Below are 24,585 nucleotides of genomic sequence, written 5' to 3' on the forward strand. Positions count from 1 at the left end.
CAGGGCTCGATCCCAGGACCCTGGGATCATGACCCGAGCCGAAGGCAGACACTTAACTGACTGAGCCACCCAGGCACCTGATGCCTCCCTCTTTCTTTTTTTTTTTTTTTTAAGATTTTATTTATTTATTCATGAGAGACAGAGAGAGAGAGAGAGAGAGGCAGAGGCAGAGGGAGAAGCAGGCTCCCCACGGAGCAGGGAGCCTGATGCAGGACTCGATCCCAGAACCTTGGGATCATGACCTGAGTCAAAGGCAGACACTTAACCGACTGAGCCACCCAGGCGTCACATGCCTCCCTCCTTCTTAAAACACTTTCTTCACTTGGTTTCCAAAATCCCCCACTCTCAATTCACAGCTTCTTCTCAGCCCCCTGTGGCAAGTCCACCTGCCTATCCCAGTCAGTCTCTAGTTGGAGGAATGCCCCAAGGCTCCACCTCAATCTGCTTCTCTGCACGAAGTCACACTGATCTTATACTGTTGCAAAACTTTAAATACCACCTTATATATATTTTCAACAATGAAATTTTCATCTCTATGATGGTAACACCATTCACCTAGTTATCCCAGGCAAAAACTCTGAATAATACAATCATATCCTCTGTCAAAAAAACAAAAACAAAAAAAAACTTTCATTTTTTTCCTTTCTAATATTCGTGACTTTATTATTTTTCTGGCCTTATTACAATTAGTTAAGATCTCCATTATCATATGGAAAAGAATTGGTGATTGGTAAGAATTGGTAATGTCTTGTTCTCAATCTCAGGGGAAAACTTTCAGTATTTCACTGGACAGTGTGATATGCACCCTAAGTTCTTTGCAAAACCCTTACTTAATACCAGATTAAGGAAGTATCTTTCTATTCCTAGTTTAAATACTAAAAATTTTTAACATTAGTGAGTGTTGAATTCTAGTTTTTTAAAAAACTGTGTATCTAATGACCATTCGCCTTTTCTCCCTTATTCTATTAATGCTGTGAATGATATTGATTTTCAAATATTAAACTGACATTGAATTTCTCAAATAAACCCAAGTTGGTCATGACTCCTTTATATTTTGCTGGATACAGTTTGCAAATATTTAAATTTTTTTATAGCTTTGTAAGTTAGACTGGCCTGCTTTTTGTCAAAATTTTTTCTTTTTAAAGATTTTATTTATTTATTTGACAGAGAGAGAGAGCACAAGCAGGGGGAGCAGCAGGGAGAGGGAGAAGCAGGCTCCCCGCGGAGCAGAAAGCCCGACTCAGGGCTCAATCCCAGGACCCTGGCATCATGACCCAAGTCGAAGGCAGATGCCCAACCGACTGAGCCACCCAGGTGCCCCATTTGTCAGGTTTTGATAACAAAATTATGCTGGTTGTATAAAAACAGGAAAGGAATTTCACCTATTTTCCTATCTGTAGGAGAGTCTGTGTAAGATTGATATTTCTTGTAAGAGTTTGGAAGAATTCACTGGTAAAGCCATCTTGGTCTGGAGGTTTCTTTTAAGCAACTTGGTTTTACTAGAGTTTGCCATTTCATCTAAATTTTTCAAATTTATTGGAATAAACTTATTACTAATATCCTATGATTTTTCCAATGCATGTAGTATCTATAGTGATGTCCTCTTTATCATTATTGATCAGTAATTTTCCTTTTTCTCTTTATCAATCTCTCCAGCAGCTTATCAATTTTGTCTTTTCTTTTATATATATATATTTTATTTAAGTCATCTCTGCACCCAACATGGGGCTCGAACTTACAACCCTGAGATCAAGAGTCACACAACCCACCAACTGAACCAGACAGGCTCCCCTCAATTTTATTTTTTCTACTCTAATGACTTTGGGTATATTTTGTAGTTTTTCTATTTTCTTGAGTTGTAAACAGATCACTGACTTCCGACCTTTCTTCTTTTTTAGCGTATATATTTAAAACCCTTTCATTCTCAGCATTGTATTAGTTGTACCCATAGTTCTGACATAATACTTTCGTTATCATTCAGTTCAAAATTTCCAAATTCCCAGGGTGATTTCCTTTTTGATTCATGAATATTTTGAAGAGCACAGTAACTATATGGTGCCAATTAGGACAAGCATTTTAAAATCTTTGTTCTATTAATTACAGAGAGGAGTGTTAAAATATTTTCTAACATCAATGGATGTTAAAAAAGCAGGAGGAAAACCTAATGAGGAGCAGGACATATGCATGGTTTTAAAGTGTTTCCCCACATATTGCTTATTGGTAGCAAGGAGGGAATAAAATAATAATTAGATATTGAAAAAAAAAAGAGAGCACACAGGAGAATGAAATTAATATAAAAAATAAGGGAAATATAGGTGTCATACACCTCCAGGTATGAGATCCTGAGAAGGGCCATCCCTTCACCTATGCAGTATTCTGACCAAGAGTGCATAACTTGAATCTACCATGAGGAAATATGAAACAAAAGCAAAATAAAGAACTGGATTTAAACGGGGGAGGGGGGATGTATTCATGAAAGAGTGTCAATATCATTTTTAAAAAAAGAAGAAAGGCAGTGCTCGCTTCGGCAGCACATATACTAAAATTGGAACGATACAGAGAAGATTAGCATGGCCCCTGCGCAAGGATGACACGCAAATTCGTGAAGCGTTCCATATTTTTTGAGAATGATCCTGATGGTCATGAATATATCATTATAGGAAGAATTAAGATATCCTTAAATTTTCTCCCCTCCTGTGAAAATACAATCTATAGAATATGACTCAGAAATAAAAAATTAATGGGATTGGAAAAAAAAAAAAGAAGAAGAAAGGCAGTAGAAATGTTCTACATCAGGAGTCAGCAAACTACAGTCCTTAGGCTAAATCCTGCCTGCTGATTATTCATGTAAATAACTTTTATTGGAACACAGCCATGCCCTTTTGCTTACTTATTGTCAATGTAACTTCATGTTACAAGAGCAGAAGTAACTGTACAGAGACAAAGCAGGAAATATTTAGTATCTGGTTTTTACAGAAAAGATTTGCTAACCCATGTTCTAGATTAAAGTAGCTATAGAGACAACAATTAGATGCAGTATCCAACCCTAGACTGGATCTGGTACTGGAAGGGGGGAAGCAAATAATATAGAGGACATTATTAGGTCAACTGAAAAAATGTAGTACAAACAATAGATTAGATAAAGGTATTGTATCAATGTTAAATATACTGAAGGTGAAAACTGTACCTTAAGACTTAAGTCTCTTAAAATGATCACTACCCTTAGAAAATACACACTAAAGTATTTTATTTAAAGGGTCAAGAGCCATGAGATACATATATCTTACTCTCAAATGGTTTCAAGGAAAGCCATTGCGTTTATGTGTGAGAACACAAGCAAGTTCACAAATGACAAATGACAGACTATTTTTCAGCCCTTGTCTCTGTGCTTCTGTCTAGGAATGTTTTCCCAATATATCTTACAGTTCATTGATTCTCTCTTCATCTGCATCTAAGATTCCTAAAATCAGTTACTATATCTTCAGTTTCTGTTTTTTTTTATATTTTCTAACTCTTAGCTGAAATTGTTGGTCTAGTCATTTAAATTCTTAAAGTGATCATTTATTTCAAAGTCTGTTTCTAATCATTCTTTTTTTTTTTTTAAGATTTTATCTATTTGACAGAGAGAGAGAGAAAGACAGCGAGAGAGGAAACACAAGCAGGGGGAGTAGGAGAGGGGAAAAGCAGGCTTCCCGCTGAGCAGGGAGCCCAATGCGGGGCTCCATCCCAGGACCCTGGGATCATGACCTGAGCTGAAGGCAGACACTTAACGACTGACTCTTCTGTGTCTCCACTAATGTCCTTTTTCTATTCCAAGATCCAATCCAGAATCCAACACTGCAGTTAGTTGTCATGTCTTCTTGCCTCCCTGAACCTCTTTTTTTTTAAAGATTTTATTTATTTGAGAGAGAGAGAGAGAGAGAGAGAGAAACAGCATGAGAGGGGAGAAGGTCAGAGGGAGAAGCAGACTCCCTGCTGAGCCGGGAGCCCGATGTGGGACTCGATCCCAGGACTCCGGGATCATGACCTGAGCCGAAGGCAGTCGCTTAACCAACTGAGCAACCCAGGCGCCCGAACCTGTCTCTTTTTAACCATTTAAATTTTAGTTGAGATAATAGATTCACATCTATTATAATAATGCAGTTATAAGAAATAATACAGAGGGATTCTTTATATACTTTGACCAAGTTCCCTAAATGGTAACATTTTTTAAAACTACAGTAAAATATCACAACTAGAATACTGACGTTGATAAATCAATCTTACTCAGATGTCCACAGTTTTACTTATACTCATGAGCATGTGTGTTTTTAAGTTCTACACAATTTTATCACCTGTGTAGGTTCATGCATCCACCACCAGTCAAGATACGAAACGGATCCAGGGGCGCCTGGGTGGCTCAGTCGTTAAGCGTCTGCCTTCGGCCCAGGTCATGATCCCAGGGTCCCGGGATTGAGCCCCACATTGGGCTCCCTGCTGAGCAAGGAGCTTGCTTCTCCTCTCCCTCTACCTGCCGCTCCCCCTGCTTGTACTCTCTCTCTAATAAAAGATAAAAAAATCTTCAAAAAAAAAAAAAAGATACTAAACGGATCCAGCACAAGGATTCCTCATACTGCCCCTTTGTAACCATACACCTCCCTCCCATCCCCCCCCACATCCTCCACATTCTTAACCCCTGGCAACATTTAATCTGTCATTTTATCTTTATGCAATGTTCCTCTTTGTCTCTGATAATTTTCTTTGCTCTAAAGTATAATTTGTCAATTATTAGTATAGCCATTCCTACCCTTTTTTTTCAATTAATGTTCAATTTGCATGGTATATTTTTTCCCTTCTTTTACTTTCCACCTACATACGTTGTTGAATTTGAAGTGACTTTCCTACAAGCAGCATGTAGTTAGATCACATTTTTTTTTTTTTTTTTTTTTTTTTTTTTTTTTTGGTGAGGCTGCCCAGAAGGCAGACAGGTTTATTGAAGCCACAGCGAGGTGATCAACGGTTGGACTTGGCCACACGTTCCAGCTCGTCCTTCTTCTTGATAGCATAGGAATTGGAAGAGCCCTTGGCTGCATTGATGAGCTCATCTGCTAGGCACTCAGCAATGGTCTTGATGTTCCGGAAGGCGGCCTCACGTGCACCTGTGCACAGCAACCAGATGGCCTGATTCACACGGCGCAGGGGGGACACGTCGACAGCCTGACGCCTCACTGTTCCAGCTCGCCCAATGCGGGTTGAGTCCTCCCGGGGACCGCTGTTAATAATTGCATTCACCAGGACCTGCAGGGGGTTCTCACCAGTGAGCAGATGGATGATCTCGAAGGCATGCTTGACAATGCGCACGGTCATGAGTTTCTTGCCATTGTTACGGCCATGCATCATCATCGAGTTGGTGAGACGCTCCACAATGGGGCACTGTGCCTTACGGAAGCGCTTGGCCGCATAGCGCCCTGCACTGTGAGGCAGGTACTTGGCATACTTCTCCTTCACCGCGATGTAGTCCTGCAAGGAAATGTCATTGATCTGAACGTCATCGGTGCTCCATTTCCCAAAGAGCTTGATGTCAGGGGTCTCCGCCACTGCAGGTGCAGCTGTCTCCCACTCGGTCATCCTGAGGGCGCAGCCGGGGCGTCACAGTCGACTAGCGCGCACCACGCGCTGCCCTGGCACAGACAGGAAGCTAGATCACATTTTTTCATCCAATTTGCATTTCCATTTTAGGTAATTATTACATTTATAGTAATTACGGATATGTTAAGGCTTAAGTCAGCCACTCTATTATTTGCCTTGTATTTGTTTTCTCTGGTTCTCATTGTTTCTCTCTTTTTGTTTTCCTGTGGGTCATCTGAACATTTTTTAAGATTCCATCTTGATTTATTTATATTGTTTTTACCTTTTTGTATGTTTTCTTAGTGGTTACTCTTGGCACCAGAATACACACATGTGACTTAGAACAATCTACTGGTAATAATGTTCTACTACTATTAGTGGAGTGTGGCAACCTCACTTCCATTTAGGTCCTTTATCTTCATCATTTTAATTTTTTTAAAGATTTTATTTATTTGAGAGAGAGCACATGCATGAATGCATTGGGGGGGGGAGGCGCACGGGGGAATCTCAAGCAGACTTCCTGCCCAGCCCAGAGCCCGATGTGGGGCTTGATCCCACAACCCCAAGATCACAAACCTAGCCAAAACCAAGAGTTGGATGCTCAACTGACTGAGCCACCCAGGAGCCCCTATCTTCACCACTTAAAATATCATATTTAGTATCAGATGGCTTTTAAAGACTTTGAGAGAGAGAGAGAGAGCGCAGCAGGAGAGGAAGAGACAATCTCAAGCAGACACCCACTGAGCGAGGAGCCCAACACAGGGCTCAATCACACGACCCCAAGATCGTGACCTGAGTCAAAATCAAGAGTTGGATGCTTAGCCAACTGAGCCACCCAGGCATCCCAGGTTTTGTATTTTTTTATTCAGTCATCAAACTTGATTGCTAACACTCAGGAGGAAAAGGAGAGTCTATTATTATAATAGGTATCTGTATTTCTGCTCTCTCCATTGTTCCTTTTTTCTTGATGCTACAAGATTCATTCTTTTATCATTTCTCTCCTGTTTAAAGAACTTCCTTTAGCCAATCTTTAATGATAGATCTGCTAGCAACAAATTCTTTTCATTTTCCAACATCTGAGAATGTTTTTATTTCCCCTTAATTCCTGAGGGACAGTTTTGCCGAATACAGAATTCACAAATGACAGTTGTTTTATTTCAACACGTGAGAAATAGTGTGCTGCTTCCACCGGCCCCCATGTTTCAGATGAGAAATCTGTTATTTGCATGGGTGTTCCCCATCATTTCTCTCTGGCTGCTTTCAAGACTTCCTCTTTGCCCTTAGGTTTCTAGGCTTTTATACTGTATATATTTATGTAAATATATACTTACATATTTTACATAAGTATATACTTATATGGTATATATTTATACATATTATATATACTGAACATATTTAGATAAGTATATACTTATCTATTTGTAAGTATATACTTGATCTATTTGTCTATTCTTTCACCAATACCGCACTATCTTGATTACTGTAGTTTTATAGTAAGTCTTGAAGTCAGGTAGTATTGGTCCTCCAACTTTGTTCTTCTCCTTCAATATTGTGCTGACTACTCTGGGTTTTTTGTTTCTCCATATAAACGTTAGAATCAGTTTGTCAATATAGACAAAATAATTTACTGGGATTTTGATTGTATAGATCAAGTTGGGAAGAAGGGAAGAACTGATATCTTGACAATATTGAGCCCTCTCATCCATGAGCAGGGAATATATCTCCATGTACTTAGTTCTTTGATTTTGTTCATCAGAGTATATAGTTTTCCTCATATAAATCTTATACACATTTTGCTGGACCTATGCCTAAGTATTTTACTTTTGGTGGTGCTAACATAAATGGTATTGTGTTTTTAATTTCAAATTCCACTTCTTCATTGCTGGTATATAGGAAAGCAACTAAATTCTGTGTATTAACCTTGTATCTCTCTCACACATTTAGATTTCAAGAATTCAATTATGATGCATCTTGGTGTGGATTTGAGTTTTTCTTGTATGGGATTCACAATTTCTTGGCTTTGCAAGTTTGTTTCTTTTGCCAAATTTGGTACATTTTTGGCCATTACTTCTTTCAAATACTCTTTCAGCCCCACTCTCATTTCCTTCTGGGACTCCAATTATACAAGTGTTAGATCTTTTGTCCCACAGATCATTTTTCCAAGTCTATTTTCTCTCTGTTGTTTAAATTGGAGGATCGCTATTGTTCAGTTCTCAAGTTTACTAATTCTACCCTCTGTTACTGCCATTCTACTAATTGAACCCATCCAACAAGTTTGGGGGGGGGGGTTGTTGTTATTGTGTTATCCAATTCTAAAATTTCCACTTGGTTCTTTCTAATTTCATTTGTAATTTGGTTCTAATTGATTTTATTTAGGTCTTTGCTGAGATTTTGTACTTATACTTCTTTCAAGACAATTTTTAATTGATTTTAAAGCATTTTTATGACAGCGGCTTTAAGATTTTTGTGAGAAAATTCCAGTATCTGATTCATTTTGGGTTGGTATCTGTTGGTTGCCTTTTCTAATTCAAGTTGCAATTTACTTTGTTATTGGTATGACAAGTCATTTTCTATTGTATCTTTTTTTTTAAAGATTTTATTTATTTATTTGAGAGAGAGAGAGAATGAGAGATAGAGAGCACGAGAGGGAAGAGGGTCAGAGGGAGAAGCAGACTCCCCCGCTGAGCAGGGAGCCTGATGTGGGACTCGATCCCGGGACTCCAGGATCATGACCTGAGCCGAAGGCAGTCGCTTAACCAACTGAGCCACCCAGGCGCCCTCTATTGTATCTTGAACGTGTTATCTACTACGTTAGAAGTCACTAACATAGAGTCTTTTTTTTTTAAAGATTTTATTTATTTATTTGCCAGAGAGAGAGAGAGAGAGAGAGAGAGCACAAGCAGGGGAGCGGCAGGCAGAGGGAGAAGCAGGCCTCCTGCTGAGCAGGGAGCTGATGTGTGACTTGACCCCAGGACCCCGGGATCATGACCTGAGCCAAAGGCAGACGCTTAACCGACTGAGCCACCCAGGCATCCCTAAAATAGAGTCTTATATTTTATTTTAGCAGGTAGTCACCCTGTTTAGTTTTAGCATATGGATCGTGACCCAGTTTTCTGGGCTATTATTCCAATGGCAGATTAATTTGCAGGGTCTCTGTGGTGTTATTTGGCCTGCTCTGTTTATCTGGTACTATTGTGCTCCCATGGGTCCCTGCTGGTGTTGCCTGAGGGGATGAAAGGAGTTTCTTCAACCCAGGCTGCCAGGTGCTTCTTGGTGGGGGAGGGGTGTGATGGCCCTAGGTTCCCCCCACCAACCCCCTGCTTCCCAGCATCTCTGAGCAGGAAAGGCAAGTCTTGAGCCCACAGAGAAAAGAGAGGCCTCCCAGAACATGATGCTTCCCATAGCTGGGTCCCTCTTGCTGGTTCCGCCCACCTGCCCCTGTATCACTGGCTAAGGGAGAAAAAGCTCAGGCCCACATAACCAAAGAGACTTCCTTGCATTAGGCCACTTGCAGCTGTGTCCTTCTTGCCAGTAGTGTTCACCCTGGTATCTTTGGATGGGGGAGGAGACCCTGAAGTTCTCAAGGACAAAGATGCTTCTCAGACTAGAATGCTTGCTGGAGCTGAGTCTGTCAGCTAGTTCTGCCCACTTGCCTTGATATCTCTCAGTGGAAAACGGAAGTCTCAAGACAGGTGGGGAAAAGAGTGCTTTGTGTCCACACTTACATTCAGTGGGATTCCTAACTGATCCTCCTTGCCAATGATACTGTTTGCCTGATGTTTTCAGAGGGAGTTCCATTTGATTGGTGGAAGAAATGAGCCTACCTGGATGGCAATCTTTTGCTAAGTCAGAGGGTCAGGAAGCACGGGTCTGGGAGGCCTTCTTCTGTTGGGTGGGGGGCTGCAAGATGTGCTATGGCTATACTGTTCTCCTAGCCCTGTGGTCCCAAACCAGCTCACCTTTTTCTCACAACCTTTCAGAGTTCTTTGGTTGTCTTCTGCACCAATTTCAGGATTTATAGGTAGACTTAGCAGAGAAAATGGGTCTATAATATCTCACCTGTACTGGAACTCTCCCTATGAGTCTGCTTCAATTATGTTTTCTCTCTTGATTTTTAGTCAATTTTTTTTAAAGATTTTATTTATTTATTTGACAGAGAGATAGAAAGCACAAGTAGGCAGAGAGGCAGGCAGAGGGAGAGGGAGAGGGAGAAGCAGGCTCTCCGCTGAGCAGGGAGCCCAATGCGGGGCTTGATCCCAGGACCCTGGGATCATGACCTGAGCCGAAGGCAGCCGTTTAACCGACTGAGCCACCCAGGTGCCCCGATTTTTAGTCAATTATTTTGTTTTTATTATATATCTGGTTATTTTTTAATTTAACGTGACTAAATTTTATAATATACTATGTTATAAATATACATATAATATAGTTATATGTAAATACATATTACATATTCTCACTAAATATTTAAAAACTACACAGATAACTTGAATCAATGGTTGACAGTGTCTTTCTCCAGAGAAAACTTATATTTAGTTCTAGGAAGCGATAAAGATAGGAGCAGGTCTCCTTAATCCAATCAAGGACTGAGGTGATTTGAAAGCGGGCTTCAGCCTTTGTGAGAGCTAATCCTTAAGGTGTAGCCTATCCTTCAGAATTCCCAACTAAAAGCCTGGGGTGGTTTCCAATGCCCTTCTTTCTTTGCAGGCCCTGAACCCCAATTTTATCCCCCAACTCTGCATAACTACCAAAATCTCTACTTAGAATCTCAGCCTCTCTGCCACCACTTTGTTCAACCTCTTAGATGCACGTTTTAAATCAGCCAGTCACTCCAAAGGAAAAGCTATACTGAAATTTGGCCTCACCCCTCTGAGCTTTCCTTCTCCAAAATACGGATCTCTCAAGTCCTCGCTGTCTGCTTTGCTCACTTTCCAAAGTCTTTAAACAGGTTTTTAAAAAAATATTTTCCAGTTTTTCCAGTTGTTCTCAGTTGGGAGTGTTGGTTTAGAAAAAGGTATTCTACCACTGATATCAGAAATCTCCCCAGTACTTTTGTGATAGGAAAAGATGTTCCAAGCTCATTTTATAGACTTCCTGGCTCCCCTTTTCCTCCCTTTTTCCAAGGTACCCTAGGTTCCTTCTAGTGGGAATTATTATTTAGAGAAGAGAGTATGGAACTAGAAATGTTTAATGCTGTTCAGGTGGGTTTCTGAGATTTTTTTAGTAGAGAGAACTAAGAAATACATTTTTTTAAAAAAGAAAATAGTGCCCCAACTAGCGCAGTTGGTACAGCACGTGACTCTTGATCTCAGGGTTGTGAGTTCAAGCCCCACACTGGGCATAAAGGCTACTTAAAAAAATAAATAAATAAAATAAAAAAGAAAATACATCATGAGTTCATACTGAAAACTTTTTTTTTTTTAAATATCTTATTTATTTATTTATTTGACAGAGACAGAGCGAGAGAGGGAACACAAGCAGGGGGAGTGGGAGAGTTGGAGAAGCAGGCTTCCCGCTGAGCACAGAGCCGATCCTAGGACCCTGGGATCATGACCTGAGCCGAAGGCAGACGCTCAACCAACTGAGCCACCCAGGAGCCCCCTGATACTTCTGAGTCAAATTTAGGATCCCAGAATTCTTAACCAATTTCTCTGATTGTATCTCTTTTTCACACCAAAATCTATGGCCTCAATCCAATGTAACTATCTACTTGCTTACAACCTTACAACACATACCTCCAGAATAACAATACCAATATTATTACCAATTACTACAATTATCTGATTACTAAAACCAGCTTATAATATCTTTGCAGTGGGGTATATACTATTAGAAACTTACAGTCAAATTACTATGTTTCAAAGTCTCTTGAAATACTCTGTATGCTTCAGCCTCAAACTAATATATATTTAGGTTCACTTATTTCATTTTGCATTTGATTTTTTTGAATTGCTTTTATCCTCTCATTTTAATTTATTCTTGTTTTATAACGTGGTAAGGCATTTACATGATTCTAAAGCCTAATCCACAAAACGAAGTATATTCTAAGTCTAGATTCCATACCTATTTCTTCTACCCAATTCCCTCCCTCTCCTTAGAGTAACCATTTTTATTAGTTTCTGGTTTACCATTCCTTTGGTGGGTCTATGTATATACACAACAATATATATTTAGGCCCCTTTCTTTGAAAACTCGTACCGTACAATACCACTGTTCTGCTCTTTGCTTTTTTCATTAAACAATATATTCTCAAGATGACCACATAGCATATATAAAGACAGTCCTTGTTCCTTTTTATAGCTACTCCCTTTATAGTACTCCATTGCGTGGATATGCTGTATTTTACCTAAACAGTCCTCAAATGATCTGAGCCCTGACTAAACTGCTATTCAATTTTGCTTCATAATTTAAATTCACATAAAAATTCAAATGGTCTTACTGCGATGGCCAGATCAACTAATTTGCTGTTATTCTAGCCTTTGCTGTCACAGCTTTAAGCAAAGAAGCTAACCACACAAGCAAGAAGCAAAACACATTAACAAAGCCCCTGCTCAAACCCCTGATAGAGTTCTGAACTAGAATATATATCAAAATCACCCAAGAGCTTTAAAAAACGCAAATGATGGGGCCCCAACACAAACTCCTGTCAGCTGGGATCTAGCATTGCACTAGTGTCTTTAAAAACTCCACAAATGATTTTTAAGATTTTATTTGAGAGAAAGAGAGAGCATGCACGTGCACAAGTAGGGAGGAGGGGCAGAGAGAGAGCGAGCAGCAGAGTCTCTGCTGAGCAGGGAGCCAGATGTGGGGCTAGATCCCAGAATCACAACCTGAGCCAAAGGCAGACACTTAACCGACTGAGACACCCAGGCACCCCAACGATTCTAATACATATGACAAATTAAGAACAAACCTTCATATACGATCTTGGAATTTCTAGATGTTAAAGTAGCTGAATTTTCAGCACTGAAATACTGAAAATATTTCCACATTCCAAAGTTTTATCTTTAGTCAAAAATATTTTATCTAATTCCTTAAAATCAGAATACAATGAGGGGCACCTGGCTGGCTCAGTCGGTGGAGCATGTGACTCTTGATCTCGGGGTAGTGAGTTTGAGTCCCACACTGGGTGTAGAGATTAAATAAATAAATATTTTTTAAAAATACAATGAAAAAAGTTCATCATGAAAATTTATTCATACTAATGACCCTAACATGTAATGAATTAAGCATCTGTCCTAATTAAAAACAATAAATCTATAACTATAATAAATCATATAACACTACAAATGAGTGCTATATGCTTAAATGTTTAGGATACTGTACCATACTCATCCATGGTGATAATTAAAACTACCACAAAATAACATGGCTCCCTTATATTTTTAAAAAACAATAAATCATCTACCTTGAAAGACTCAATGAACAGACAGTTCTCCAAAGAAGACATACAAATGGCCAACAGACACATGAAAAAAAGCTCCACACCACTTGGCATCAGGGAAATACAAATCAAAACCACAATGAAATACCATCGCATACCAATCAGAATGGCTAAAATTAACAAGACAGGAAACAACTAATATTGGTGAAGATGCAGAGAAAGGGGAACCCTCTTACACTGTTGGTGGGAATGCAAGCTGGTACAGCCACTCTAGAGAAACAGTATGGAGGTTCCTCAAGAAGTTAAAAATAGAGCTACCCTACAACCCAGCAATTGTACTACTAGGTATTTACCCCAAAGATACAAATGTAGTGATCCGAAGGGGCACCTGCACCCCAATGTTCATAGCAGCAATGTTCACAACAGCCAAACTGTGGAAAGACCCGAGATGTCTATCAACAGATGAATGGATAAAGAAGACATGGTGTGTATGTATGTATGTGTATATATATGTGTATATATATATATATATATATATATATATATATATATATATATATATAACATGCAATGGAATATTACTCAGCCATCAGAAAGGATAAAAACTTACCATTTACATTGACGTGGATAGAACCAGAGAGTATTATGCTGAGCGAAATAGGTCAATCAGAGATTTATCATATGGTTTCACTCATTCGTGGACTATAATAAACAGCACAGAGGATCATAGAGGAAGGGAGGGAAAACTGAATGGGAAGTCATTAGAGAGGGAGAAAAACCACGAGAGACTCTTAACTGTGGGAAACAAACCGAGGGTTGCTGGAGGGGAGGTGGGCAGGGAGATGGGGTAATTGTGTGACGGGCATTAAGGAGGGCATGTGATGTGATGAGCACTAGGTGTTATACGCACCTGATGAATTACTGAACACTATATCTGAAGCTAATGATGTACCATATGTTGGCTAACTGAATTTAAATAAAAAATTAAGTAAGTAAGTAACTTAAGGAAAAAAAAAGAAAGACTCAATAAAATCAAGGGACAATTCCTTCGCTCAAATCCTGGGCTCTGTCCTAGGAGTCGTCCTGGATCCAGTTCTCATTGATCCCCCTTACTAGTAATCACATCTGCATTCATGGCTTCACCTACCATCTATATGGTGGTAACTACTCAAGCTACATTTCCAACACAAAGCTAGACCCATGTTTCAGACAAATATTTCCTATGTCAAAAAATTAAATCAAATTAAAGTAAAAGAAACTTCTTTTTCCCCAACATTTTGTCATCATGCACCCTATCTTTCAAAACTTATCAACTGTTCCTTTACCTCACCCCATTCATTCAGCCTACAAAACCACTGCCATTTTGTCCTTCTTCTATTCCCACTGCCACTGCCAATGCCCTTGTCCAAATTCTCCTCATCCAAGCTTGGTCTCCTGCAACATCCCAGCCTAGCTCCCTGAACTGATCAGTTCTCTACAGAACAATCTGTCATCTTCCTCAAAGGCCAATCTGATCATGTCAAACCTGTATGGAAACCTTTGCCCATCTTAATACTATATATAAGGTCCATGACAATCCAACCCCACCTTATCTCTTCTGCTCCATCTCTAGCTACTGCTCCCCCGACTGAGCAGCCCAAACTGCCATAATACTAATTGTCACACTCCTCCCTTAACTTACCGGTCCTTACGTCCCCATGCCTTACCACATCCAATCTCTGTATCTTCCCTCCCTCTTGCTTCCCCACCTAGTAAACTCTTAATCACCCTTTCAGATCTCAGTTCAAATGTCCCTTGGAACTCTGGAAACTGTGCCCAATGTTTTTGACGCTGAGTGATGCCTTCTCTGTCTTCAGACTTATCATGTGGTCTGTTACTGATACAGAGAAACATCTCTGCCCATTAGGCAACCACCATTTTCTCAAGGACATATCTCATTCCCTTCTTTTTCTCCAGTGCCTAAAATATCACAGATGATCATGTAACATTTGCTGCCTAATGGGTAACAATATCAATTCCAGCAAAGTTCATAACAACAAAAATTCTCAAGCTCTTACTACCAGCAGCTTGCTACAAAGAAAGTCCAGGATAAACTCTTATATGTATCCATGGCATTCTAGAGAAAAGAGCATTTCAGAAGCTAAAAGACTAGAGGTAGAACCTTTGTTCAAAGACATCTAAACACTGACTTGGCTCTATTCCCTCAGATGAGGAGGTGCTTTGTGGATGCCTAGTTTGGCTCAAGAACCAGGAAAGTCCAATAGTTTAAGTAAAGCATTGCCTTAAACATTCATATGAAAATTATTTGTATTATGTTTTGAATACAAATAGAAATGAAGCGGTGCCTGGCTGGCACAGTTGGTTAAGTGTCCAACTCTTGGTTTCAGCTCAGGTCTTGATCTCAGGGTCGTGAGATCGAGCCCCGCGTCGGGCTCTGCGCTCAGTGCAGAATCTGCTTAAGACTCTCTCTCCCTCTCTATCTGCCCCTCCCCGCCCCCATGCTTCCTCACTCTCTTTCAAATAAGTAAATAAATTTTTAAAAAATAGAAATAAAAACCCAGAGCATAACAGAGTAGTGCAACAGCAAAAACTGAGAGTTCCAGAATCAACAAAACTCAACCCTGCAAAGAAACCAGGAGCCAAAAAATATGGCTCTGACACAAGCTATATTTGGCTCTGCTTTGCGTGGCCCCTTGTTTCTTACAGGTTTCTAGATACATTCTTAGCTAATAATTTGAAATATTAAGTTAATCTTCTGGGAGGAATATCTCTTCCCATTCAACTATAGTCCACCTGAAATGATAAAACAGCCCCATTCTCCTAGGCTCAAAATGTTGGTGTGACATCTGTTAGCTTCTTCCTCTATTTTATCCCCTTCATCAAATGTGTGACCAATTCATGGTACAATTGCCATCAAAGCCTTCCTTAGATTCATTCCTTCATCTCCATTCCCACTGCTATGCTCCACTCCGGCTATCTTCACAGCTTCAGAGACCTGACCACAAAGTCTACTAAGCACCCCACACATTCCTAGAGCACCGATGTCACCATGTTACTACCCTTGTCAAGTGTATACAATGACTGCACAGACAAGGTTTCTCAGGTTTACATTTACCAAAGGGGGAAAAAAAAGAATAAGATTTATACTGAATTTTGTCTCACTCCAGCAGTAAGTTTCATCATCCATAGATTTTTTTTAAAGTACTATCCATCTCAATAAGACATGCTTTTCCAATAAAAATCTACCTATTATGTTCAAATGTTATTTCTAAAATGTCCATTACATTTATATGGTTTGTTCAATGGTGCACTAAAAATAATCATAATGATTAGTTAATTCAGAAAAAACTCTTCACATAAGGTCTCATGGTAACATGAAACTGAAAAAAATTTCATTTAAATACTAATCCTCATTTTGAAGAGATGTAACATACTCAACTATCTTCAATATAGAAATATATTAGAATAAAATCCTAAGGCCGAAATACACATACACAAATTAGTGCGTGAAAACTGGCAAAATCTGAATAAGGCTGATAAAACTGTATCAATGCCAATTTTCTGGTTGTGCTCTTATACTACTGTTATGCAAGTTGTTACCATTAAGAGAAACAGGTGAAAGGATAGGATATCTCTGTACTATTTCTTATAACCTTATGTGAATCTGCATTATCTCAAAATAAAACATTTAAAAAAATTATATAGGAGGATTTTAAAATATATTACAAAGTAATCAAAACAGGCTGGTACTGACAAAAGAATAGACAAACAGGTCAATGGAATATAACTGAGAGTCTAGAAATAAACCCACACATCTAGAGTCAATTGACAAGGGTTATCAGGACCAGTCGATAGAGAAAAAATAGTCTCTTCAATAAATGTCACTGGAACAACCGGATATCCATATGCAAAATAATATAAAGTACCTACCTCACAGCATGTACAAAAATTAATTCAAAATGGATCAAAGACCAAAATGTAAGAGCTAAACCCATAAAACTCTTTTTTTTTTTTTTAAGATTTTATTTATTTTTTGAGAGAGAGACAGCAAAAACTGAGGAACACAAGCAGGAGTGGGAGAGGGAGAAGCAGACTTCCTGCTGAACAGGGAGCCCAATGTGGGGCTCGATCCCAGGACCCTGGGACCATGACCTGAGCCAAAGGCAGACGCCTAACAACTGAGCCATCCAGGCGCCCCTAAACCCATAAAACTCTTAAAACACAGACGTAAATCTTCATGATCTTGGATGTGTAAATGGTTTCTCAGACACTTAAAGCACAAGCAACCAAAGAAAAATTAGTTAAGTTAGACTCCACCAAAATTAAAAACTTTTGCTATGTCAAAAGACACTATCAAGGTTGTCTTCTTTTGTGAAAAACAACCAAAAAATTAGAAGAAATTATTTGCAAATCACATGTCTGATAATATCCAGAATATATAAAGAACACTTGCTTCTCAACAATAAAAACCTATATAAAATCCCAATATAACCTAATTTAAAAATGGGCAAAGGATCCGAGTAGACATTTCTCCAAAGATGTATAAATGGCCAATAAACACATGAAAATATACTCAAAATCAATAGACATTAAGGAAATGCAAATCAAAGCCATAATGGATACCAGCTACACTTACTAGGATGGCGTAAAAAAACACAGAAAATGTACTGGTGAGAATGTAGAGAAAATGGAACCCTCATAAACTGCTGGTAAGAATGTAACTGGTGTGGTCTCTGTGAAAAAAGTCTGGCATTTCTTCAAAAAGTAAAACACTGAAGGGCACCTGGGTGGCTCAGTCAGCTAAGCGTCGGACTCTTAATTTCGGCTCAGGTTATTAAAAAAAAAAACCCCACGTCAGTCCTGTGCTGGGCCTGGAGTCTGTTTGGGATTCTCTCTCTGCCCCTTCCCGCCCCTCCCTCTCTCTTAAAAAAAAAAAGTAAAACAGAGTTACCACATGATCCAGCAATTCCACTCCTAGGTATATACACCCAAGAGACATACTCAGATGTCCACACAAAAACTCGTACATGAACATTCACAGCAGCATTATTCACCATAGCTAAAAGATGAAAACTATCTAAATGTCCATCAACTAAGATGTGGTTTATGCATACAATGGAATATTATTCAGCCACAAAAAGGAATGAAGTACTGATCCACGATGCAAAGATGAATCTTTCAAACATGCTAAGTAAAAGTCAGTCAAAACAATCACATATTGTATGATAACATCTACCCCATGTGATGTCTAGAATAGACAAATCCATAGACAGAAAGCTGAGTGGCTGTCATGGGTTGGGAGGAAGGAGGAATGGGAAGTGACTGCTAGTAGGTACAGAGTTTCCACCAGGCATAATGAAAATATTCTGGAATTAGATGATGATGATGGTTACACAACTTTATGAATATACTAAAAGTCATTGAATTGTGCACTTTAAAGTGGTGAGCTTTATGACATGTGACATCCAAATCAGTGAGAATTCATAACCCAGAAAAAAATTATAAAATTATATGGGGTTATTAGAATGAAAATAAGAATTTAAGCAAAAAAAAAGGAAGTGTAAAAATTGATTTAAAGAAGACTACTATTTTTTTTTTAAGATTTTATCTATTTATTTGATGGAGAAGGAGAGACAGACAGAGCATGAGCAGGGGGGAGGAGGCAGAGGGCAGAGGGAGAAGCAGGATCCCCACTGAGCAGGGAGCCCAACACGACCCGATCCCAGGACACTCACATCATGACCTGAGCCGAAGGCAGAAGCTTAACTGACTGAGCCACCCAGGTGCCCCTACATGTGTAAAAAAAAAAAAACCAAAACCACATTTTTGGGTGTTTTTAAGATTTTATTTATTTATTTGACAGAGAGAGACAGAGCAAGAGAGGGAACACAAGCAGGGGGAGTGGGAGAGGGAGAAGCAGGCTTCCCGCGGAGCAGAAAGCCCGATGTGGGGCTTGATCCCAGGACCCCGGGGTTCATGACCTGAGCCGAAGGCAGACGCTTAACGACTGAGCCACCCGGGAGCCCCCACATGTATTTTTTTAAATGAAGGGGAATGGTTATCAAATTGCTATGGACTTTGGATTCTACCTGATAAATTTTAAAAAATATATACTTTTTAGTAACTATTCTTTGCAACTATATAAATCCATTTTTAAAAAATGATATATGTCAACTGCCTATCAACCTAAAAGTATACAAGTAAAAAGAACCTTAAAATTATTTTGGAGGTGCTTCAAAAGTTTGAAGATAAGTACCCAAGATAAAAATCATACACAGGTGCACAAAGAAATATGTAAAGAATGTTAATTGTAGCAGTTTTTGTAACAGGACAAGTTGGAAAAATCTAAATGCCAGCCGGAGAACGGGTAAATAAACTGGAGTTCTATATTGAATACAGCTATGAATCAACTAGAGCTACATTTATCAATACAAATAAATCTCAAAAGCATTTAAAAATGGGGCTTTGAGTGGAAAAAAAAGCATGTATAGAATAGTTACTTTTTATGAAGTCTGAAAACATGATCTTGTTTTTAGAAATAAGACTGTGTATCTGTAATAAAAGTAGAAACGTGCAAGGGAAATAACAAACATCAACTTCACCATACTAATTACCTCTGGGGGAAGAGGGTAAGGGGAACAGGATCAGGGAGGAATAACACAGGGACTTTGGTTGTTACCCGTAACATTTTATATTATATAACTTAATATCATTATATCATAAAAATAATATTAATATGAAGGAAATTCAGCAAAGGTAGGTTGTAGGGACACAGATGTTCATTTTATTACTCTTCGTATCTCTTCCATAAGCTTGAAATGTTTCATATTAAAAGGAAGTTAAAGTTAGCCCAGAAACTGAGCCAGCACAAAACATAATTGCTTTAAAGCAATCATTTAGGGATGCCTGGGTGGCTCAGTTGTTTAAATGTCTTCCTTCAGCTCAGGTCATGATCCCAGGGTCCTAGTCGAGTCCTGCAACGGGGTCCCTGCTCAGAGAGAAGCCTGCTTCTCCCTCTGCCTCTGCCTGCCATTCCCCCTGCTTGTGCTCTCTCTCTCCCCCTGACAAATAAATAAATAAAATCTTTTAAAAATAATATTAATAATAATAAAAATAAAGCAACCATCATGGTTGGTCAGTATTTCTCAACCAGTGGTCCAAAAGATGTTCTGATTAAAAGACAGTACTAGCATCTACTAAAAGAGAAGCATAGAACACAATACTTAAATACACATTGCAAAAGGGCATAAAAGAAATCTAATTCTGCAAATTTGCCTCAAGATCATCTTGCCAAACCTTCTGATCAAAATTCTTGTATAGCTTTGCAAGATGTCTCTAGTACTTCAAAAAACAATGTTAAAAGGGGAAAATTAAGTGACAATTATAGTGAATCTGGCCTTTCTGCTCAATTTTGAAAAAACCATCCACATAGGAAAGATGCTATCTGCAGAGAAATGCTTACAAATAGCTGGAAACCACTATCATTTTATGATTTAGAAACAAAACACCAAAAAAAATTTCTAAGACATAATTTTTAAAGCACAAATGCATAAATACCAAACATGAGGACAGAAAAGTCTATTTCTATAGCAGAGTCTGATTCAATATCTATTGTAATATAAATTCAATCCAAAATTAGGTGTCATTTCTTTGTCTATAAATCATGCTTTTCCTTACAAAATTAATTTAAAATACATTAAACAACATGTACCACATGTTAAGCAGGGAAAAGGTTAAATTTTTCTTTTAATATTGTGAATACCATTACAAATTATATTTAAAATGTACATTATAGTTTTTATTAAGAAATTACTTTTTAATCGATTTAAAATCATCTTATCAAAAATGGGATACTTTTTGAAAAAGATTATTTTTTAATTCCTAAAAGAGTCCACAAGATTGTACATTTTTGTGAAGGGATGTGTGAATCAAAAAATATAGGAAACACTCGTCAAGAAAGGTGACTTATACGTCTCTTAACAGCACCTGATACAGTCCCAGCCCCTAATGCTTATAGGCTTATGAGTAAACAAATTAGAAAATTCTTAATTAGAATGCAAAAAGGACCATGAGGAATTAACTGGAAAATTCATTCAACTTATAACTGTATACTATTAATGTCAAATTCAAAAAAAAAAAAAAGATAAACAGGCAAGTCAGCCATGACTAAAATTAACTTCTGTAAGTGCAAGAGAACTCTAGATGAGTAAACATGTAAATAAATAGCTAGAACTAAAGTTCGCTCACAATGTTAACTTGAAAAAACAGAAAACTTAAGAGAATTAAAAACTGAGAGACTAAGGGGCGCCTGGGTGGCCCAGTTGGTCAAGCACTGGACTCTTGGTTTCAGCTCAGGTCATGATCTCAGGGTCGTGAGATGGAGCCCCAATTTGGGCTCCATGCTTGGCTGGGAGTCCGCCGGAGGTTCTCTCCCTCTCTCTGCCCCTCCCCGCTGCTCACATGTGTGTGCTTGCTCTCTCTCTCTCTAATAAATAAACAAATCTTTAAAAAAATTGAGAGAATAAAATCGAACCATGGTCTCAAGTGCTGAAAAAAAAGCATTCAAGCTTTGCACAGTGGCACTATCGTAGCCAAAGAGGTTTATCCAAGGCGCGATCATTGCTAATTGAAAACTTTTCCCAAGAAAAGCATTCAAAGGAAGAAGACATCCATAAAATGCTAAGAAAGACAAATGCAAAACAAATAGGAGAAAGCCACCCTCAAAAGGGAAAATGAGACAACATCTGGCTAATTATAAAGGGTTAGTCTGAAAGTACAGGGAGAAGAGGGGAGCAGAAGGAAGAGTCACAAACTGAAGAATGAGATTAGTATATGGTATATGGATGGGGCTCACTTTTGCCACAATGCACTGGAGAAATCACAAAGTGATAAAAAGTATAAGCGAGAAACATAGACCAAGCAGCTGATAAATTTCCCAACACAAATACTCTGAAAAGTACAACAGTGGTTTCATTTCAGTTTTAAAAATCAGATTGTGTTAAAGAGAAAAACCAGTAGGATTTCTGTTCAACCACAGTACCAGGTATCTACTTCTGTATTTAATACTCAAGATAAACATAACCTATAAATTTATTAAGTGAGCTCATCATATTTAGAAAAAACTGTTTTGATCATATGTACTCTGTTTTTCTCCTATATATTTAACCATCCTCTACACTGTAGTAAATAAAAAGCTTACCTTGGGAAACTTTCACAGAGGTAAAGCTTAAATGTCAGGTATCTGCTGTCAAACATATACCTTGTGCAATTATATTAACACATCAGGCTCAATTTTTCTTTTTACTTAGTAAAGATATTTTTACCTTTTCAAACAAGTAAACTCTATCTTCTAGGAATCAGCAAAAAAGTTTATTGTGTAACATTTTACATAGTTAAGTTTTTATCCAATATAACATAATTTCATACCATATATGCATGTGTTTTGTTGATTCCTCCCATAATTCTATTCCCCTCATTGAAAAATCAGGGGACAAATTACTGCCATTCAGTGACCTGTCCCTAGCGCTAGACTGAAACTCAGTATCGCATAGTCCTCATCGCAGTAATCTCAAAGAGCCAGCATAATGCATTCTACAAAGTGGGACCCTCACAACCCCTAGTAATGATTGAGTGAATTCCTGGTAAACCGGGGGACTGGCATTTCATTACCTGATACAGTATTTTCCAGAGCATTCCCAATTTTTATCACCAACACTTATTGAGTATTCACCAAATGGCAGGTTCTAGGACTATGCAGGGGTGTCACTGTTTTTACCTGCCCAGCATGGGCCCCACTTTTCTGGTACAGTATGTGTGTGTTCCCTTCTCTTTTCCTCTCCCCCTTTCTCAGTCCATGCCACTTATTCCATCTAATGGAACTGGACCTCACATTCCAGCTCCACAGCAGGTACTCAAGTCAGGTCTGATGAATCAGGACATTCCCATGACCCAAACACAGAGATTGCTTCAGTAAAGGACAAGGGACCAGTGAGATTCTCAGCATTCCTTACTTGCAACAAGCTTCTAAGAAAGGGTCATTCTTTTCCAGTGGAGGATGCTAAGCCAGTTTGATTTAACTTCTGGAGACACCATCTGAAGACAGCCTGCCTGAGAATGAGGCCAGCAGAGTACAGATCAAAGCTAAGAGATGGAGGGAGAGAAACCAAGTGGTCCCCTTGATCCAGCCACACACACAGCCAACAATATCCCCCTGACTTTTCTGTCACATGAACCAATAAATCTCTCCTGTCTTTTTTCTCTTAAGCTTGTCTGAGTTGGGTGTCTGTCACTAAAAGAACCTCGACAGAAACTGTATCCAATACAATTTACAAATACAAATTAATGAGCTCTCAAATGGGAAATTGGCTAAATAGAGCTGAGGTATAGAGTAGTGAGAACAGCCTCATTCCCAGGGGGAAGCTGGTAATCTGAGTTATGCAGTATCAAAGAAACAAGCTAAAACTATTGCCTGTGGTAACTTAGGGTTCAGATGTGTCCATCAACATTGGAAAACTAAGAGACTTGGCAGAAAAATGTCAGGAATTTAGACCATGTTATCGATTCTAAGAGAATACAGCTCAAACTCCCCAGTACAGAATATGAAGACTTTCATGATTCAGGCCTATGTTCCTCTGCATGTTAGGAGTTGTTCTATATTGTAAGGAACAGGAAATCCAACCGTAACTGGCTTAAGAGAAACATGGACTGCAGCATCTCACAGAACTGAAAGGTACAGCTTCAGTTAATGTTTGATCCAGAGATCCAGAAAAGTCATCAGGTCTCCAGTTCCATTTTTCTGACATCCTCCCACTTCTAGAAGTTACTCTGACCACAGGTGGGCTCCTATCACAACAACGCTACCTATAACAATTCTCGGTTTTATACCCTTAGCACACAAAGCAGAAGACGACAAAGCATCTTCTTCATAAACATCCAGAGGAGACAGGTATCCAGTAAGTCCCGAGATTCACTTTGACTGAGTCAGCTTAGATCACATGCCTACCTCAAAACAATCATTATAACCAGAGGCTGGAATGCCCTGATGGCTTAGCCCAGGTCAAGGATGCATCCTGAGGTTGGAAGGTGATGGGAAAGGAAGAGGGAAGACCCTTATCACCTTCCAGTCTCACACCTTTCCAACTCATTCCTCACAAGTTATGCTCCAACAACATCCATCTATATTCAGTTCTCTAAGTGCTGTGGGTTGAATTGTGTCCCACAAAAAGCTATGTTGAAGTCCTAGCCCTCAGTACCTGGAAATGTGACCTTATTTGGAAACAGCCTTTGCAGATGATCAAACTAAGATGAAGTCATACTCATATGTCCAACATGACTGGCGTCCTCACAACAGAAGAAACGCACGGGGAGAGTACCGCGCGAGTTTGAAGTGATGGAAGCAGAGACAAAAGTCATGCATGTACAAGCCAAGGAACGCTAAGGGTGCTGGCAATTCCAGCAGCTGAGAGAAAGGCACGGAACAGATTCTCCCTTAGAGCTTTCAGAGAGAACGTGGCCCTGCTGACACTTTATTTCAGGCTTGTGACCTCCAGAACTGTAAGAGATTAAATTTCTGTTGGTTTAAACTACAGTTTGTG

General features: G+C 39.0%; 2 protein-coding genes, 1 non-coding gene and 1 pseudogene across 6 annotated transcripts in view; 2 read left to right on the top strand and 2 right to left on the bottom strand.

The window, feature by feature from the left end:
- The window catches only part of ATRN (attractin), a 159,160-nt gene that overhangs the window by 127,845 nt on the left and 6,730 nt on the right, over positions 1-24,585 (bottom strand). The gene's annotated exons all lie outside the window — the stretch shown is intronic.
- Positions 2,516-2,622, top strand: LOC113938877. The gene has a single exon (XR_003525050.1). It is a non-coding gene; the product is annotated as a U6 spliceosomal RNA (small nuclear RNA).
- LOC118357307 (40S ribosomal protein S5) lies at positions 4,908-5,688 on the bottom strand. Its single transcript, XM_035729055.1, has one exon. It carries the CDS (start codon positions 5,605-5,607, stop codon positions 4,993-4,995), a length of 615 nt encoding a protein of 204 aa, XP_035584948.1. The 5' UTR covers positions 5,608-5,688; the 3' UTR covers positions 4,908-4,992.
- Positions 21,557-21,674, top strand: LOC113938874 (annotated as a pseudogene).

Source organism: Zalophus californianus, chromosome 8 (genome assembly GCF_009762305.2).
Source record: "Zalophus californianus isolate mZalCal1 chromosome 8, mZalCal1.pri.v2, whole genome shotgun sequence".
NCBI classification, from domain to species: domain Eukaryota; kingdom Metazoa; phylum Chordata; class Mammalia; order Carnivora; family Otariidae; genus Zalophus; species Zalophus californianus.

What these genes read in the sequence shown, in the direction of transcription:
- LOC118357307 (XM_035729055.1), bottom strand. Translation starts at nt 5,607, where the DNA reads ATGACCGAGTGGGAGACAGCTGCACCTGCAGTGGCGGAGACCCCTGAC.